Source organism: Kazachstania africana, chromosome 7 (genome assembly GCF_000304475.1).
Source record: "Kazachstania africana CBS 2517 chromosome 7, complete genome".
Taxonomy (NCBI): Eukaryota; Fungi; Ascomycota; class Saccharomycetes; order Saccharomycetales; family Saccharomycetaceae; genus Kazachstania; species Kazachstania africana.
Window position 1 is genome coordinate 520,518 of NC_018946.1, and position 17,544 is coordinate 538,061.

The window sequence follows — 17,544 nt, forward strand, 5'->3', positions numbered from 1 at the left end:
GATATGGAAAGATACGTATCTATAGATCTAACATTTCATATTAATATCATTAAACTCATCAACTAATACTTTACAGTGTTCCATGTGTAAAGTATTGAAAAATATGTCACTACTTTCTGTTACCCGCACTTTCCGCCTCGCATTTAACGTTAATTGCAATATGCCTAATACTAGCTTGTACTAATCACTTTGAAGTGTCTCGTAGGCGTCGTCACCTTTCAGTTTTTCGATAGTCTTTTTATATGGCATGTTTTCAAGCAATATTTTTTTTGGAAACAGTGTACATAGTTCAGAATATATATCTGAATAAAAAAGTCTGTCATTGTATTTATGAGTCCTTTTCAAATCCATTTAAAACTTTTGGAATCTCTGGTATCCCATCTCTCTTCATTTGTTTACCTACTTCATCTTTTAGACCTCTCCTCCACAGCTCATGACTTTCTCCAATAGCATATGCAAGTGACCTTGCCATGTACCCTTCGGGACCCAATGTCTTCAAGTGATCAATGGCATCTTCAATAAGAATTGCCTTACCCACCAGTGACCCATCAGTTAAGACTGGATGTTTGAGATTCACAATATGGAAATGGAAATAGTAGTAGGAAGGTTGATAATGTATAAAAATTTTTAACTCGTCAGCATGGACAGAAAAATTGTAACAAGCTGGTACAATTGATCTGAATTTCCTATTTAATTCAATCAGCCAATCTCTGTCGCTTGGCCTCAAATCTCTAACTGTCCTAATATCATCTCTATATGGCAATGCTACGAGATACAGTCCATCCAGATTGACTCCATCCCATCTTGTGTCAGGCAATATTACAAAACTACTCTTTTTCCTATCATCTTCATAATCTTTATAGATTACTCTGGAAGTTTCAGAATTCTCATAGAGTATATCATAAACCCATTTTAACTTTTCTGGCGTAGACATCTCTTCAACGTACGGTTTAACAACTTCCTTGTACGTTTCTGGAGTCTCTCTAATGAGATGTAGATGTTGTTGGTCGTATCTTCTTATGTGAACGTAGTTAGCAGGCCAAATCAAATTAATTTTTGCTGTTGGATTCTGTACAATATCCTGCTTAATAATGGAGAGCCCCCAATAATAAATGTCATTGGATGTTAATTGTTTCAACTCTTCAATTCCACCAATACATGAGTACTCATTTTCGACATGGTAGATTATTGTTTCTTGAGAGTTCTTATCCTGTGATGGCCTACGTACGTTTTCATCAAATATAAAATGCGTCTTTTCCACAGTGATGATGGCATCCTCATTATCGATGGAACCTAAAAGAGAAATTATTTTCATTCTTGGGTTTGAATCAAGAATCCTAGTAAATTTGAATCTCTTGATCAGATCATTTATTGTGGGATGTTGCTGCTCTTCATTCATTATGTCCTGTGAGCCTTGTCTTCTTTCCATGAAGCTTTGCAAGAGATCTCTCGCCTAACTGCTGGCACATCGTATATATATATACACTACCAAGTGTGCATCCCTTCTCTACTAAACTCCTGACCTCGTAGGCCATGAAAGTTTTAAAGTCGAGCTGTATTGTAAGGATGTTTTATCGATGAGTCTCATCAGCGAACCCGATGCGCTAATAACATTCCTCGCTCCCTTTGAGGTAAATGTTTAATAATGGGAAGACCCTAAAACGTTACATCTCTATATGCTATATACATCAAAGATCGCCGAAAAATAGGCTTGTGTCTGTTTCATCCAATAGTTGCTCCCATCCGACGTTATAACTTGTCCAGAATTCATCTGCCAGTGTTTTTATGTTGTCACCTTCACTGGCACTTGATTGTTCGTAACTATTTTCAGTCTGGTCGTGTGATTCCGTTGTAGTAAAGTCCGAATTAATGTCGGAGGGAAAACAGAAACTAGGAACGCTCATATGCTCTTTGTCTCTCTTGGGTTCTTTTCTGTTTAAAGGTGCTTTTTTGGTATTTAATGACTTGATATAATGATCCTGTTGTTTTTGATACAATTGAAATACGGTAGGTTCCGGATTTCTTGTTGGTTCTGTATACTCTTCTTGTTCCTCTTCATTATAATTGGTATGATGGTCATTAACAAACTGTTCCCGCTGCTTTTTACTATGCAGTAAAAAAGAATCTCGTGACGCCGGCAATGTCATATAAGCACTGTTATTGTTTGATAGCCATGACTTTTCAACCCTTTTCCTGTATTCAAAAGCATTTTTGACCACTGCTCTATAAACTCGCTCTAATGATAGGACAACCATGAATGGATACGACCTTGAAAGCACTTCTTTAATTTCTTGTTCCTGTAAACCTCCATCTAAAATGTTTTTATAGAGTTTGAATTCTGTACCCATAGGGATTGGTTTATCTATCGGTACATGTAGAGTAGATAAATCCCAGTCAATTTCAAGCATGTCTTCTGAAAGAAATATACCATTCTCAAACAAGGTTGCATGAAGATAATGGAACGCATGGAAAATACTCAATTGTTTGCCCATTATCTCAGTCATATTTGCTGTTATTATGGTCAGGTATGGCGGGAGAAAAAACATCATTTTTGAAATATTCTGGAAATCTAAGTTTATCCATCTCATATGCTTTTTTAATAAATTCCTACAAATTTGGAGACCGATTAAGAATGATTGAGTCGCTGAATTTTTTAGTTTAATTGACCTTGCACTCAGTATGACGAAATTCAACGAATAGAAGGTCGACATCAAATCCAATACACATAGTACATGTTTGAATTCGCAGATGGGAAGTTCTGCCATTAAAATTTCATCAGTGAAATTGTTTATTGGAGAGAATTCTGTTTCTAAAAACTTAATCAACTTGTCACAGTTGTCTATCATGTTTGGAACACAGTTCTTGTTATGAATTTCAGTTATCATTGGTCGTGCCAGATTTAAAAATCTTCTAATTTTTCCATAAAAGCTTTTATCAATGGCGTATTCCCTAATATCGTGGGTGTTGGGAGATAATTTTACGTTATCTGTGCTTGGATAATAAGCCTGTTCAAAATTCTCTAAGTGTTCCTTTTCATCAAAATCATAAAATTCAGAGCAGCTTATATTTAATGGGCAGCCCACGTGCACAGCAGCCTTAAAGTCAAATAAAAGGATCCACGTCCATAGATTTTCAAGAGAGACTAAATTCCCGACGACTGATTCTTGATGATGGTACAACGTCTTAATATTCAAATGTAGTCCTGCTCTAAGCGCGGCAGCAGTCAACGATTCTACCAATGTCACTAAATATGTATCATCACCAGCGCTGGTGTAAAGAGAATTATAATAATATCTTAAGAGCAAAAATTGTACTCTTTCCATATAAAATAGTTTGGAAGATGATGCACCAGTCAAACATACGAGAAATTTTTGAATTGCTTTTGGGATATCATGCTTGAAATGAGTCAAATTCAGTATCATTATAATGACACCAATTTTGTAGTAGTTCTTTTTCCCAGTCGGTATTAGTTTAATTATATTATTATCCTCATCTGTAATTACAGATATTTTTAAATCATTCAGCACTTTCTGCTTGTCTAGGGCACCACTGATCTCATAAAGATCGCTATTTAAAGAATCAAAGAACTCATTCATTAACTGTAGGCAATGATCATAATTTGGTAAAAATTCAATCACAGCGTTTATATTAGAAACTGGATTGATATTTTCGAACTCAACTGTTTCCAAATCATTAAACTTTCCCGCCATTTTGGTGTGAGTCCTAGATTTCCATTTATCTCTTTCTATCTTGACTTTAGACCATAATTGTCTAAACTTCTCCATAAATCCCCAGTTATTTCTCATGATAAAAGTTCGACTAGATGTAGGACCATATAAAATACGCCTACCATCTGATTTGCATTGTAGGAAGTAATAATTTCTGAATGGATTCTTAATCTCTGCACTGGAATCTGTCGTATCAGCGCCGGATTTAGTCGATAGATCGATTATAGAAGTATGGCGTTCGTATATAGTATTATCGGGCCTCGAGACATCATTATTTAAAAAGCTATCTGGATACAAACAGCTATCAAACTTTCTTGAAAGACAGTTCGAACATATAGGCTTCTTTTGATCACATTTCAATTTCCGTTTACGGCAAAACGAACATGATTTTGGGGGTTTACGCCTTCGTTTCACAACTTTAATGTTATCCACTTCCTTTGTTACTTTACTCTTGGTGGTACTATCACTTTGTAGCATGTTTCACTCAATATCCAAGGATCCTCAAATTGATTGGAAGAGTTCCTTTCTTTTTCTATCGCTCAGTTCAAAACGCTGCTATTGAATTGCTTCAACAGACTAGTTTTTACGCCGCGGATCATGACTTATATATAGAAAAAAACTGTAAATGTTTATATATATATATGTGTAGGTAATGGTACAGGTCAAGAGACTATTATAAGTCGTTGAAGAACAAGCTGTTATCCGCTCCATTTAAAAGTTCTTCCCAAGCAGCATCGTAAGTGGCCCAAAATTCATCAGCTAGCATTTGGGCAAGTGCACTTTCGTGCACATTGTCGGAATTAGCATCAGTTAAATTATATGATTGATGAATATTATTAGCTTGTTTCGACTCAATTGCCTGTTCGGGATGTGCATTCGCATGTAGTGGTACCTTTGCCAGCGGTGCAGCATCCATTAGATGCCTGTAATGATCTTTTTGCTGCTTGTATAGCTGGTACACCGTCAATGGAGGTGGAGCATTCACATTTGACGAGGACACTTGTGGTTCGTATTCGTAGGATTGTTCCACTGTATCGGGTTTAAAATTAGTAATTTTATCATTTACATGCAGCTCATTTTGTTTCCTTTCTGTACTAAGATCAAACATTTTGTGAGAAAGTGACACAACGATTCTCTCCGCCATCCCTATGATTATGGGGAAAGCCAGATTTGTTANAACCCTATTCATATACTCTAAAGCATTTTCCACCACTCTTCTATAAACCTTTTCAAGTTTCCTCATGAGAACGAAAAGGTATGATCTTCTAATGAGACTATTCATAGCGGCATTCTCAGCCCATTCGTCAAATATATCTTTATAAATCTTGAATTCAGAAAAGAAATAGATTTTATCAGTCGGTACTTTCAAAGTAGTGCAATCCCACGTCATCTCTACCATATCACCCGAGATAAAGATACCATTTTCAAATAGTGTAATTTTTAGGTACAAAAAAGCATGGAAGATGCATAGCGTTCTATCAACCAAACCAGTGGCAATAGATGAAGTTACAACCAGATTTGGCGGTAGTACTTTACAATCTTTGTTGAAGAACTCCGGGAACTCGTTTTGATCCAACTTAATAGATCTTTCGATAAAGTTCTTACCGATTAAAAATATTAGTAGATTAACTTGAGAGGCCATATTTTTAAGATAGATTGATCTGTCACTTAATATAACAAAATTCAAAGAATAAAAAGTAGATAGCATTCCCAATATTGTTAGCATTAGACTAATGCCACTAGAAGGCACAGATAAGACAAGGTCTTTATCTGTAAAATACTCCATCGCCAAAAATTCGGTTTCTATGAACTTCAGCAAGACTTCACAATTGTTGACTAAATTTGGCACTCCAGTTTTGGAATGAATCTCAGAGATCATTGGTTTGGCAATTTTTAAAAATCGCCTTACTTTCCCATAAAATGTATTGTCTGTATTAAAAGCGCGAATCGTTGAACTGTAAGTGGAAGAACTACTTTGTACAGAGGTCGGACTATCTTTTCTAGAGAATGGATAATGATTTTTCTCAAATTGGTCATAAAATTCTTTGGAGTCAACTTCATCATAATCATAGTAATCTTCGCAGGCTATGCTTAAACGTCTACCGGCATCCAGTGCTGTCTTAAAATCGAGAAACAATATCCATGACCAAAGATTTTCTACAGACAATAAGCTTCCAAAACATTTTTCTTCATTACGGAAGGTAGTCTTTATATTCAAATGTAGACCCATTGCTACAGCCGAACTCGTAAGCGCATGTGTTAAATTCATTAAAAATAATTCTTCTACCTCTGCGGCGTAAAGGTTATTATAATAGTATCTTAACAAAAGGAAATGTAACCTCTCAATGTAAAGGACTTTTGATGTTGATACGCCGGTTAAATTTACCATAAATNNNTATTGAATTGGTTTTGGTAGTTCTCGTCTGAAGTATGTTAAAGCCAAGATCATTACAATAACACCAATCTTGTAATAATTTTTTTTATGACAAGGCTTTAATTTTACAATCCTGTCATTGTCACTTATGAAAGCGACTGATAAGTCTGCTAAGACTTTGTACTTATCAAGTGCTTCGTTGATTGCATATAGTTCAATATTTGCAGGATCAAAAAATGAGTTGACTAACTCCACACAAATGGAGAATCTTGGTAAAGTCGTGACAATCTCCTCAATAGAGGACATGGAATCTGTAGTCTTGAGTTCAATAGCTTCTAATTCATTAAATTTTTCACCATTAGAGTAATTTTTCTCTTTCCATTTATCCCTTTCAATCTTAACTTTACCCCACAGTTGTCTGAATTTTTCCATGAACCCCCAATTATTTCTCATAAAAAATGTCCTACTTGACGTTGGACAATATAAAATATGTCTACCAGTAGACTTACAATGCAAAAAATAGTAATTTCTGAAAGGGTTCAATACGCTGGTTCTGACGTTAGTACTATAAGAAGGAGCTGAACCATAGGGTGAAGAAAACTCTACTGCATCGTTGTCATTACTGTTCAGTGATTCGTCTGTATACATGCAAACTTGGAAATTTCTAGATTTGCAACTGGAACAAATAGGCTTTCTTTGATCACATTTCAACTTCCTCCTCCTACAGAAAGCACACGATTTAATCGGTTTACGTTTCTTGTTAACCGATGCCTTCCTCCTCTTCTTAGTTATTTTTGCAGCATCGTTATCCGTATTACTGGTAACAGCCGGAATATTCACACCGCTAGTAAACCTTGAATGGTCCATTTTCCTTGCAAATTATCTTATTTTTTTCTATCCAGTATTTTTTACTACAATATTGATACCCATATGAAAGGGTTGGATACCCAAATTTATTCCAAAGTGATTCACTGGAGTTTATTAATTAATGACTTTTTTTATTTCCAGTATATCCAGTTTTCATGTTCGAGAGACGGCAACCGGAAAAACTCGTTGGAACAATTATTAGGATAATAGTAATCACTCGATGAGTCGCCAATATATAATTTTTATGGAAGAAGATGGATTCTGGCCTCAAGAAAGTTGATGGTTTGAATGGTTTCGATGTCTGAATCGTCTTTGTTTCAACGTTGTGACATGCCTCGTGTAGGGAGAGAAAACCAGCTGTATTCTGCCAGGACGGGAGCCAGAATCGTTGCCGGATGTGTGTGTTTAAACAGGGATAAAGATTTGGTTTTAATGGTAAGCTCTTCAGCAGATCAAAACAAGTGGATTTTGCCGAAGGGAGGGGTAGAACTTGATGAAATTGACAATTTTCAATCGGCTGCCCTGAGAGAGACTTGGGAAGAAGCTGGTTGTCTCGGTAGGATTGTTAAGAGTCTTGGTATCGTTGAAGATATGAGACCACCTAAGAATTGGGGTCCTAAGTTACCAGCTGTCTCGGGCGAGGTCATTAAGAATCCTCCAAGGACAGAGTTTCATATTTTTGAACTGGAAATTGAACAGTTACCTGAAATTTATCCTGAATCTAAGAAAAGGGTGAGAAGGCTTTTCAGTTATGCTGATGCTAGAACAAATCTATTGAATGCCAAAAGACCAGAGTTATTGGAAGCATTGAATAGATCAAGTATCTCCAAAAAATGACAGTCACTTACTAACAGAATTTGCTTTCCTTTATTTATATAAGAACTATTTATTTGAAGAAGCCAGACATCATGTCTTGTAAAAAGTTTGGCTGTTTAACAGGAACAATATCGAAGTATTCTTGTCCCAAGAATTCTAATTGTGTCTTAAATTTCGTAGTGCATTCGGGATATTGATTCTTTAAATTTGTGAATAAATCTTTGTTTTTAGTTTGACAAGTTATTATCATCAATTGTAAGAAATTTAAATCTTTCAATTTTTCATCATGAAAATAGTACAATTTGAATTGATTTTTATCAATGATCTCATATTTCAAATCATTGAATTTATTAAGCAGTTGATTTAAGAATTTATCTCTAGATTTTATAACGTAATTGAAATTTGAAATGAACAGATAATTGAAAATCAATCTACTCAACGGTTCACCCGCCCCATATGCATCATCATCGCTTCGTAAGTACCATTCCCAAATTAAGTCCACATATTTATCCAACGATTCGTTAGTTCCTAAGATAAAATATCTTTCTGCTTCATATACTAAGCCTGCTTCTAATAATTTTGATGCAATAATATTGTGTAAACGTGGCTCTCCGAATTTGAAGTCACTGAACTTAATCGACCAATTGTTCATAGCAGTAGCTATCTCCTTCAATTGTGGTTCATCGGCGTCTACTAAAACCAGCAATTGGATCAAGTTCGCGACTGAATCGTCATTGACTTGAATTTGTGCTGTGTCATAAACATCTAAAAGATAAAAAATCAAATCCGAAGCAATTGAGAATTGCTTGACCTCGAGAAATGAGGTAGCTGCATGAATTATGAGTTCAATCGCATCGTCATAATGTTTAGACCTCACATATCTGTTGGCAATGGTTCTTAAGGTTTGATGTGCTTCATAGTAATCACCTGCCTTAATCTTCGACTGAAATCTTTGTAAAGTTTTCGCTAGTTTCGCGTTAGAGCTACTCATAACTGCCTGAATTTCCAATAATACGTTATCAACCCACTCGAACACACGGTACTGCTCAGATTCGAGCGTTGAAAAGTTGTAAAAGTTGACTTTTTTTCTTTCTCTTTTAAGAATGGCGATGTCAAATCAACTAGAAAAACGGTTTAGATGCCAGCAGCATATATATACGTCGGTGTTGGCATTCTATTTGGAGTGGATATATTGCCTGTTGCGTTTCGATGGATTGCAGCACCTTGTAATTGGTGTCGTATTGTCCTGTTAGAGATCTTTCAAGGAATGCTGAAAACTGTCTGACTCCTACTCTCTTCCAGTGGTCCGGGGTATAATTCTATATATGGGGAGTTCAGTCTTGGCTTGGAGGTGGGATCGTTAGATGTACGTCTCCTCTGTACTGGGCTTATAGGCACGATGCTTGTTTGAAAGAGTTGAATTATATAAATTGTGTCTGTACAATAGTATGTTGTTTTAAGTGGCATGGTAATAACGGTTTGCGATGTCAGGGAACCACCAGTAGGAAACATCGGAATAATATTGAGTTGACAAGCAGTCACAATGGCAAAAGGAACAGAAGAATACAAGGTCAAAACAAGACTAAGAGAAATTTGAATAGAATAGAACTTTCAGATGGTATTTATCTGGCGTCATGCAAGAGTAGCAACATGCACTCATATCCAACCGTAGCTACAATTCAAAAGATATAACCAATTCAACCAATACACGAGGACAGCTACCTTAAAATTGAAATTTTGGCAAGACTAATCGCTCTCTGTCGCTTTCCTCAGATGTCACAACGCAGCATGACTGTCATAATTGCCCATAAAAACATACCTGTCAGAGTAAAGAACAGCCTCAAATACCCCCAACTGAACTGCGAAGTTTACAATTAAAGTGTGGTTCTCTGAATATTCACACTATCATTGCATATAAGTCAGGTCGGGTAACCCCAGCTGTTCATATTTTAAACAAACAACACGACTATAAGGAAGAAAAAAGTTTAGAATTCACCTCATTATGAAAGGGAACATTCCAGTTGACATAGATTTCATCCAGGGCATCTAACTAAAATGGCTCCCGATAACCATGACCACACATTGGGGCATGAGTCAATTCAATTAGTCAATGAATCTAAAGAATTTTCTACTGAATTGCTACCCTATCTTCAAAAAATTGCATCTTCAAACGTTGATAATTTAGTACAACCGCATGAAAGTTACCATGTTATATCAGTCTTCGGCTCACAATCTAGTGGTAAATCAACTCTATTGAACATCCTTTTCAATACCACTTTTGACACTATGGATGCTAAAGTGAAAAGACAACAGACAACAAAGGGTATTTGGCTGTCCCATACAAAACAAGTAAATACGACAAAGTCCGCAAACACACCTTTAGCTTCTGATATGTTTATCTTAGATGTAGAAGGCTCGGATGGTGCTGAGCGTGGTGAAGATCAGGATTTTGAAAGAAAAGCTGCCTTATTTGCAATCTCTGTTTCTGAAGTTCTCATAGTTAATTTGTGGGAACAACAGATTGGTTTGTACCAAGGTAATAATATGGGCCTTTTGAAAACCGTTTTCGAAGTTAATTTGTCTCTATTTGGTAAGAGGCATGAACATAAAATTCTCCTTTTATTTGTCATTAGAGATCATGTTGGCGTCACGCCATTGAGTAGCTTATCTGATTCGCTAATTAGTTCATTAGAAAACATGTGGAAAGAACTAAACAAACCCCAAGGATGTGAAGATCTGGCTTTATATGATCTTTTCGATCTAAAATTCGTCGGTTTGTCACATAAATTGTTGCAAGAAGAAAAATTTGTTAATGACGTTAAAGCATTAGGTACTTGCTTTTCATTCCCAGAAAAGGAGGAATATTACTTCAAAAAGGAATATCATCATCTGTTACCTTTGGATGGTTGGAGCATGTATGCAGAAAATTGTTGGGAACAAATTGAACATAATAAAGATTTGGATTTACCCACTCAGCAGATTCTTGTGGCAAGATTTAAGACAAATGAGATTTTGAACGAATCTTTTGATGCTTCATTTATCAATGATGACACATTCAACTCAGAATTGAAGATTTTGATCGATGATATTGACTTAAAAGATTCGTTGTTTGAACTATTGAAAGTTGCCAAGAATAAATGTATTGAGCAATACGATATCCTGGCTTCTCGTTATAATAAAATGGTCTACATGGAAAATAGAGCTGAATTATTGAAAAAAATAAGTAGCTTTCTGTATGATAATGCAGTCGTTGAGCTATCTGAAAATTTCATCAATAAGTTATTTACTGATATGGAAGATAAAATGAAGGTAAGAGCGCAGGGACTCTCATTCTCCGAACAGTTAGATGATTGCGTTGATTCAATAAATGCAGATTACGATTTGTTGCTCGATAATTTTATGGATTCTGAATTAATTGTCATAGATCTAAAGGAAAGTTTGAAAGCTAGACTAGACGACTTGCTTTTAGGGAAAGTTAATGAGCTACGTACAAAGGAGACTGATTTAATACTCTCACGTATCAGGAAAAATTTAAAGTTTTCAATAAAAGAGCAAATTCTACCTTTGCTGGCAAATCCCACTTTACAGATATGGGATGATGTCATGTCAGCATTTTATGATTTGATTGACGAAGCTTTAGTCCCTTTCAAATCACAAGATTCAGACGACCTGGACTTTGGAATTGGTTTATCAGATAATGAAGATAAAAATATTGCCGATAGAATAAAGCTATCTGGATGGCTAACATTGACGGTAATGATTCATGATTATTTGACGGAGGATACAATTGTAGGCTTACTTAGAGATAGATTCGAAAACAAGTTTAGATTTGCTGACGATGACACTCCTATACTGTGGAAAAATGAACAACAAATAGATACCTCCTTTAGACTTGCTAAAGAGCATGCAATGGAGATACTATCTGTACTGTCCATCGTAAAAACTTCAGATAACGTGGAAGTTGTACCAGAAATCCCTAATTATCTTTTGGAAAATGAATACACTGACGAACTTGGCATATATCATATTGACAGGTTTGCACATATCCTGAATGAATTACAGAAGGAAAAAATCTCGAAACAGTTTAGAAGACAAATTAATCTGACCGTACTCGATGCTAAAAGATCTATTATTACAAGCACCAATCATATACCAATGTGGATATATGCGATTATAGTTGTATTAGGATGGAATGAGTTTATGCTGGTAATAAGGAACCCAGTTTTTGTAACGTTATTGTTAATCGGTTCTGTTGCATTTTATTTTATTCACAAATTTGACCTCTGGGGTCCTGTTTTAAGTGTAGTAAATACAGCTATAGGAGAAACTAAAGAAACTCTTAAAGACAAGTTGAGGACGTTTGTTCTTGAAGAGGACTACGCCACCGCCAAAAACAGAGACATGAAAGACACACAAAGCTTCGAAACGGAAATTGTTAATGAAAAAATTGATAAACTCGATGATTAGATGATTACATTATATATTTGAAAAGTATATTATATGTTACTAATTAAATATCCCCATTGTTGAAAACATGATTCCATCTGTTCGTTTTCTTGGGCACTTCTCTTTATGAAAAGATGTTCCAGTATCTCTCGCCAAAATTCTGTAAAATTTAATAAAGCTGCTTTATCATGTGGAATCGAAACCAAGGATTGGGGGATATCTTTCCAGTCATGTTTCTTTAATTTACTCTGTCTAAAATATTCTGAGAAGACCGACACCCAATATTCATACAGACAATCACAGATACTTTCAAAAGTCAAAAGATGATCAGCTTCAAATCCAATAAGTTCGGTATCTTCACCGTACTCTTGAGTTATTACGTAAGTAATCGCCTTCTGTAAGATATTCCTAACTTCACTAAAAATATACTCAGACAGTTCTTGAAAATTAATGTTTGATTGAATAATATTTTCCTGTGATACTGATTGGTCGTTATTCAATGACCCTTGATAGTTTGAATATCCATCTTGAGCTCCAAGTCTTAGCATATTTTCTTGATAAACCTTCTCCGCAATAAGACCACCGGTCATTCCTTCTCTATAAGATACAGTCAAAACGTCCTCTGTTAAAGCTTTTAGACATAAATTTTTGTCATTTGAAAGTAAAATAACGAAGTCTTTCAGATTATCCTTGAAGTATAGACAGCAATCTAGAATAGAGTCATCTTTTGTAGTATTTGGGTTCAATCTTTGTCTCAATTTTTGTCCCACCACGCCAGAGCCTACATTTGCAAGATTTTCGTAAATCCAATTGTTTGCAGTTCTCGCAAGTTCTCCGATAGAACTTTGTTTCTTTCGTGTAGCACCTGGTTCGATTTCGTTTACCTTGTTAGAGTTCTTGAGCCCATCCAATTCCTTCATTACTGTAATTGGAATGACTATTGAATGATAAAATTTTGAGAAAAGTTTTCTGATGTCTTCCAATATAGTGAGATGCGACAATATAAAGTTAGTATCTACAATGAACATAGTTGGCCGCTTTGTTTTTATTGTGTCATTAATAGCGGTGTCCAACGTGGTCGCCTGCCTGTTATTAACATGTGTATTGAGATTTTCACACACTTTTATATCATTGACAAGGTGCAACATTGAAGGAGCACACTCTTCTGGTTTTGCTTCGGTCATTTCTATGTCCTCCTCATCTGGAAGCATGCTCAAATTTTCTTGCTTATTCCCCTTGTTGATACCTATCAGGTCGTCTAAGTCATTTAAGGTATATTTTTTGCCTTTAGCTTTCGAGAGATTTTTTGATTGAGTTTTACTCTTAGGTTTATCGTTTCGTATCTTGACTGAATTACCCGCATGAACTGACTGTAAACTCATATTTACCTTCTTTTATCTGTACTCTACGTTCATTCCAAGAGATGAGTTTCCATATATCACTTTTTTTTCTAGTACGCTTTTTCTATAAAAATATCACTATAATATTTACACTATGTATCGTCAAGGCTGATATTTATGATCTTCCATACAATGTCAGCAAGCAACATTGACTTGGAGGAAATATCCTCCTGTGGAATTACATTTAAACAGCATAATATAATTTTTTCAATGGTGGATTCTGGTAAAAGCATTTCTGTCAGGGAAATACCTTCCAGTAGCATTTCGGACATAGCAACCAAGGTATCTTTTGTAAGTGGGGAGAATTTTTTACGTAATATGAGTTGGCCAGTTTTGAAAGAACTGACCTCTTTAATGTTTACGGCCTGCACGATGTACGATCTTTTAGATAAGATCTCCCAAAGATCAATAAATCTTCTTGATAGAAAATTACCGGAAAAATGAAGCATCTCCTTCAGACACTCACATGCAGGTTTGACGATGGAAAAATCCTTATCCACAGAGCACTCTACTATAGAGTCCCAACTTTGAGCGATCTGCGGTAGTAATGAACTGTATTGCGTAGCTAGCAGTGGAATAATAAACTTTATAACTTTCAAGATTTGTACTCTTAGAGGTTTAAAAGGATGTCTCAGTAATCTGTCACCATATGCTAGAATCTGTAGGAGAATCTTATATGATTCCATTGGTATGGGAGACAGCCATTTTTCTTCCCCCTCTTGTGCTCCATTTTCGTTACTATTATTGATTTCGTCAGTCTCTGTGGTTTCATCCTCATCGTCACTATCATTTTCTAAGCCACTCATTTTTGATTCAAAGTATTCCTGGAAATTTTTTGGTTCATTCTTGTCAAATGGCAACTCTTCGTTTATATTCACTGACAGTTTTGGTTCGTTGTCTAGTAACGACAAAAGTTGTTCCACATTTGTGATATCCCACGGCTTGAAACTGCTTTGGACAAGATGGTCATTATCCAGTGTCCTGAAAGTATCAGAATTGATGTACGTCTTCTCAAACTCCAGGACAATTGTTTCAAATAACTGGAAAAATTGAAGACATAACTCGTTATATCCATGATAGTAATCCATTAATTTAAAAATAGTTTCAATAATATCTCCGAATTCTCTAATCACCCGTCCACCCACAATCCTACAAATGACGGAAAGAACCATACCAATTCTGTTAGTCATGCCCAGATTCAACCTAGTTGAGATTGCATCTACCAAGTAATCAACATTTTCTGAAATCAGTAATTTAACATCACCATTATACAAGCTCGAAGCGATTGTTATGGAACAAGACTGTGCAAATTGTCGAATTGCTGGGGAATTTGATGCCAAATTGTCTATGACTATGTATATGTAATCAATTAATTCTAATTGGAAATCTTGAGGTCTCATCACTGTTGAGACTGTTTCAATAGTGGAAAGTATTGTACAGACAGCAGTCTCTTGCTCTTGCGTCATTGAATCAGATTGGCTTTCAACTGATATTAATAGTTCCTGTTCAAATTCACTGCAGAATCCTAATACGGTATAACATGCTTCACTAACTAATTCGTCGTTGTCTGAGGAGAAGGTAGAAATATCGAGAAATTGGTCACCAGAGGTATTTAAACTTTTTAGCAAATTTAGTGCAACCCACAGTGAGACAGATTTGCCTATTAAAGTTTGATTAGATGGGTCTGATAATAAGTCATTCAATAGAGGTACTATAGTTTTATCTTCGTAAAATCTTCTGCCAACGGCAAAGATCAAATCTCTCAGAGATTTTTCCAACTCCCTTGGCTTATTTCTGAGTAATCTCAGGTCAGCATTTCTCTCCATTGCTTCCAAGATAGGGTCTGAAACAATTATGGTACTGGATTGTTCAATGATTTTTCTATCCTGTCTTATTCTGAAAGTATTGTCGGTATGATCTAACTCTTCAGTTATCGTTTTTATTAGGAAATAGAGATGAGATGACTCGATATTATGAGAGTCAATTGCAAATGTTATTGACTCTACTTTTTCGTGCCTATCGAATCTAATCATATCAGGAAGTTGAGAAATACCCTCAGTTATTACTTTCTGCCATACAGTGGCGAGTTCGTTATTAGTTTTCAATGGATCATAATGTAATTGCATAGATGTTTCAAGAAGGAAATCCAGACAATCATATAATGAGCTGCAGCAATTGTTTAACAATGTAGATATAAACTCGCATAATGCAGTGTGTAAATTCTTTCTTTTCATTAGTCTTGGTATGAAGTGTCTAAGCGATAATTTGACCTGGCTTGATGTTGCTTTCAACCATTTATCATTTCTATGGGGGTTGTTAGTTTGAATGGATGATTTGGTCTCATTTTGTAAAATATTTGACAGAGATTTCTTATTCAGTTTTGTATTTAACTTTTCATCGTTGTAAACTATAGATAGAAGTAGACTCGTCAATTTTAAGGCCTCTATAATAACTTTGTTGTTGATTGTTAATCCAGGTTTTGCTAGCAATTTGGTGAGAGATGATATATTTCCTGGCAACACATACGATAAAGTTTCACCATTCTCAGTGGTTATTATATCATCATACAGAACATGTAGAGTGTGTATTATTTTCAATTGTAATTCTATTTGGTTGTTGTTCTTTTCATCTTCTAAAGAGTCTAGTAACAACTTTATTGTTCTAGCAAGATTAGGTAATGTCTTATTCTTGAAATAATTTTGCTTATAATTTTGATTATTCAGAGATAAAACCAATTGATTTAATATCGTAACGTTGGTGTCAATATGAACCACGTTATTTTCTGTGATCAGAAACAATATAATAGGATATAATTTGTTTAAGAGATTGATGCTCAATGAACCATCTGAATACCAACATAATCTAAGAAGATGAGATATGATTAGAAGAAGATAATTAGTTTGTGAGGATCCTAATGAATCATGTTTCAGGAGATGTGAAATGGGTATGAATACATAATCTCCAAATGCTAATGGGAGGTCGTCACAGAAGGTTTCTAATTTTGAATTGATCAATTTTAATGAATTTAATAAATCGATGGAATTTGGATCAAAGGTTTCATTTGGTAAGAAAGCAAATTTTGACAGCTGTATACACAATGGTTTTATCTCATTGAATGCATTGTGTGCGGTTATATTCATCTTGTTTGCATAGCTGTTCTTTATTTGTTGTAGTGTTGTAATATGACAACAATCAAGAGATAGGTCTATATATCTGTATGGTAGTTGATTGTCAACATCTTGAAAAGTACTCTATAAAAAAAAAAAAAGGTTATATTATATTATTATTAGAATTATAGAAGGTTAGATATAAAAATATAGCTTAGATTTGTCCGGTAAGATAAAATAATATTGTTATAGTTAAACTAACTTTTTTGAACTTTTTAGATCGACTTCAAATCAGCATTATTCTTAATTAATTAATTCTACTCTTATCTGATCAAATTAACCATAATAATCCATAAATTAAGTTAACATAAGTAGGAGAATCCATGATAATTAATCCCATAAAAAGAATAACCATAGGAAGAACAAAAAAAACCAAAATTAGTCCATTAAAACTAAAAACAAATAACATTGTCTATCCTTGACGAAAAGCGTACCTAACGTAAACGACGAGCTTCACGTTCGGATTCCATTAAGACTAAGATATCGTTTTCTCTGACTGGACCTTTGACGTTTCTAACAATGGTTCTGGAAGTGTCTTCTAAAAATTCGACACGAACTTGGGTGACACCACCACGAGAACCGGTACGGCCTAAGACCTTGATGACTTTAGCTAAAGTAACAGGAGTTTTTGAATCCATGATTGCTTTGTGATCTTGTTAAAGCAAAAGTCAAAATTCAAATTAATTGTAAATTCAAAATAAATTAGCTATTAATTGTATTAAAGTTCCTCTTTCCTTTCGTGGCGG

The 17,544-nt window shown here is 35.1% G+C and overlaps 9 protein-coding genes across 9 annotated transcripts; 2 read left to right on the forward strand and 7 right to left on the reverse strand.

Moving 5' to 3' along the window:
- Window positions 1-328: 328 nt before the first annotated feature.
- DCS2 (5'-(N(7)-methyl 5'-triphosphoguanosine)-(mRNA) diphosphatase) lies at window positions 329-1,399 on the reverse strand (the record flags this gene model as incomplete). Its single annotated transcript, XM_003958370.1, has 1 exon — window positions 329-1,399. One exon carries the CDS (start codon window positions 1,397-1,399, stop codon window positions 329-331), a length of 1,071 nt encoding a protein of 356 aa, XP_003958419.1.
- Window positions 1,400-1,688: 289 nt separating this feature from the next.
- On the reverse strand, window positions 1,689-4,205 carry YRM1 (Yrm1p; the record flags this gene model as incomplete). The annotated part of the gene is made up of 1 exon (XM_003958371.1): window positions 1,689-4,205. One exon carries the CDS (start codon window positions 4,203-4,205, stop codon window positions 1,689-1,691), a length of 2,517 nt encoding a protein of 838 aa, XP_003958420.1.
- A 196-nt stretch (window positions 4,206-4,401) lies between these two features.
- On the reverse strand, window positions 4,402-6,969 carry KAFR0G02540 (Zn(II)2Cys6 transcription factor domain-containing protein; the record flags this gene model as incomplete). The annotated part of the gene is made up of 1 exon (XM_003958372.1): window positions 4,402-6,969. One exon carries the CDS (start codon window positions 6,967-6,969, stop codon window positions 4,402-4,404), a length of 2,568 nt encoding a protein of 855 aa, XP_003958421.1.
- A 288-nt stretch (window positions 6,970-7,257) lies between these two features.
- DDP1 (polyphosphatase DDP1) lies at window positions 7,258-7,806 on the forward strand (the record flags this gene model as incomplete). The annotated part of the gene is made up of 1 exon (XM_003958373.1): window positions 7,258-7,806. The coding sequence occupies one exon, from the start codon at window positions 7,258-7,260 to the stop codon at window positions 7,804-7,806; it is 549 nt and encodes a 182-aa protein (XP_003958422.1).
- A 49-nt stretch (window positions 7,807-7,855) lies between these two features.
- GET4 lies at window positions 7,856-8,776 on the reverse strand (the record flags this gene model as incomplete). The annotated part of the gene is made up of 1 exon (XM_003958374.1): window positions 7,856-8,776. One exon carries the CDS (start codon window positions 8,774-8,776, stop codon window positions 7,856-7,858), a length of 921 nt encoding a protein of 306 aa, XP_003958423.1.
- Window positions 8,777-9,840: 1,064 nt separating this feature from the next.
- SEY1 (dynamin-like GTPase SEY1) lies at window positions 9,841-12,252 on the forward strand (the record flags this gene model as incomplete). Its single annotated transcript, XM_003958375.1, has 1 exon — window positions 9,841-12,252. The coding sequence occupies one exon, from the start codon at window positions 9,841-9,843 to the stop codon at window positions 12,250-12,252; it is 2,412 nt and encodes an 803-aa protein (XP_003958424.1).
- Window positions 12,253-12,281: 29 nt separating this feature from the next.
- On the reverse strand, window positions 12,282-13,613 carry SWT1 (mRNA-processing endoribonuclease; the record flags this gene model as incomplete). Its single annotated transcript, XM_003958376.1, has 1 exon — window positions 12,282-13,613. One exon carries the CDS (start codon window positions 13,611-13,613, stop codon window positions 12,282-12,284), a length of 1,332 nt encoding a protein of 443 aa, XP_003958425.1.
- A 110-nt stretch (window positions 13,614-13,723) lies between these two features.
- On the reverse strand, window positions 13,724-16,771 carry TTI1 (Tti1p; the record flags this gene model as incomplete). Its single annotated transcript, XM_003958377.1, has 1 exon — window positions 13,724-16,771. The coding sequence occupies one exon, from the start codon at window positions 16,769-16,771 to the stop codon at window positions 13,724-13,726; it is 3,048 nt and encodes a 1,015-aa protein (XP_003958426.1).
- A 461-nt stretch (window positions 16,772-17,232) lies between these two features.
- On the reverse strand, window positions 17,233-17,436 carry RPS28A (40S ribosomal protein eS28; the record flags this gene model as incomplete). The annotated part of the gene is made up of 1 exon (XM_003958378.1): window positions 17,233-17,436. One exon carries the CDS (start codon window positions 17,434-17,436, stop codon window positions 17,233-17,235), a length of 204 nt encoding a protein of 67 aa, XP_003958427.1.
- Window positions 17,437-17,544: the final 108 nt, after the last annotated feature.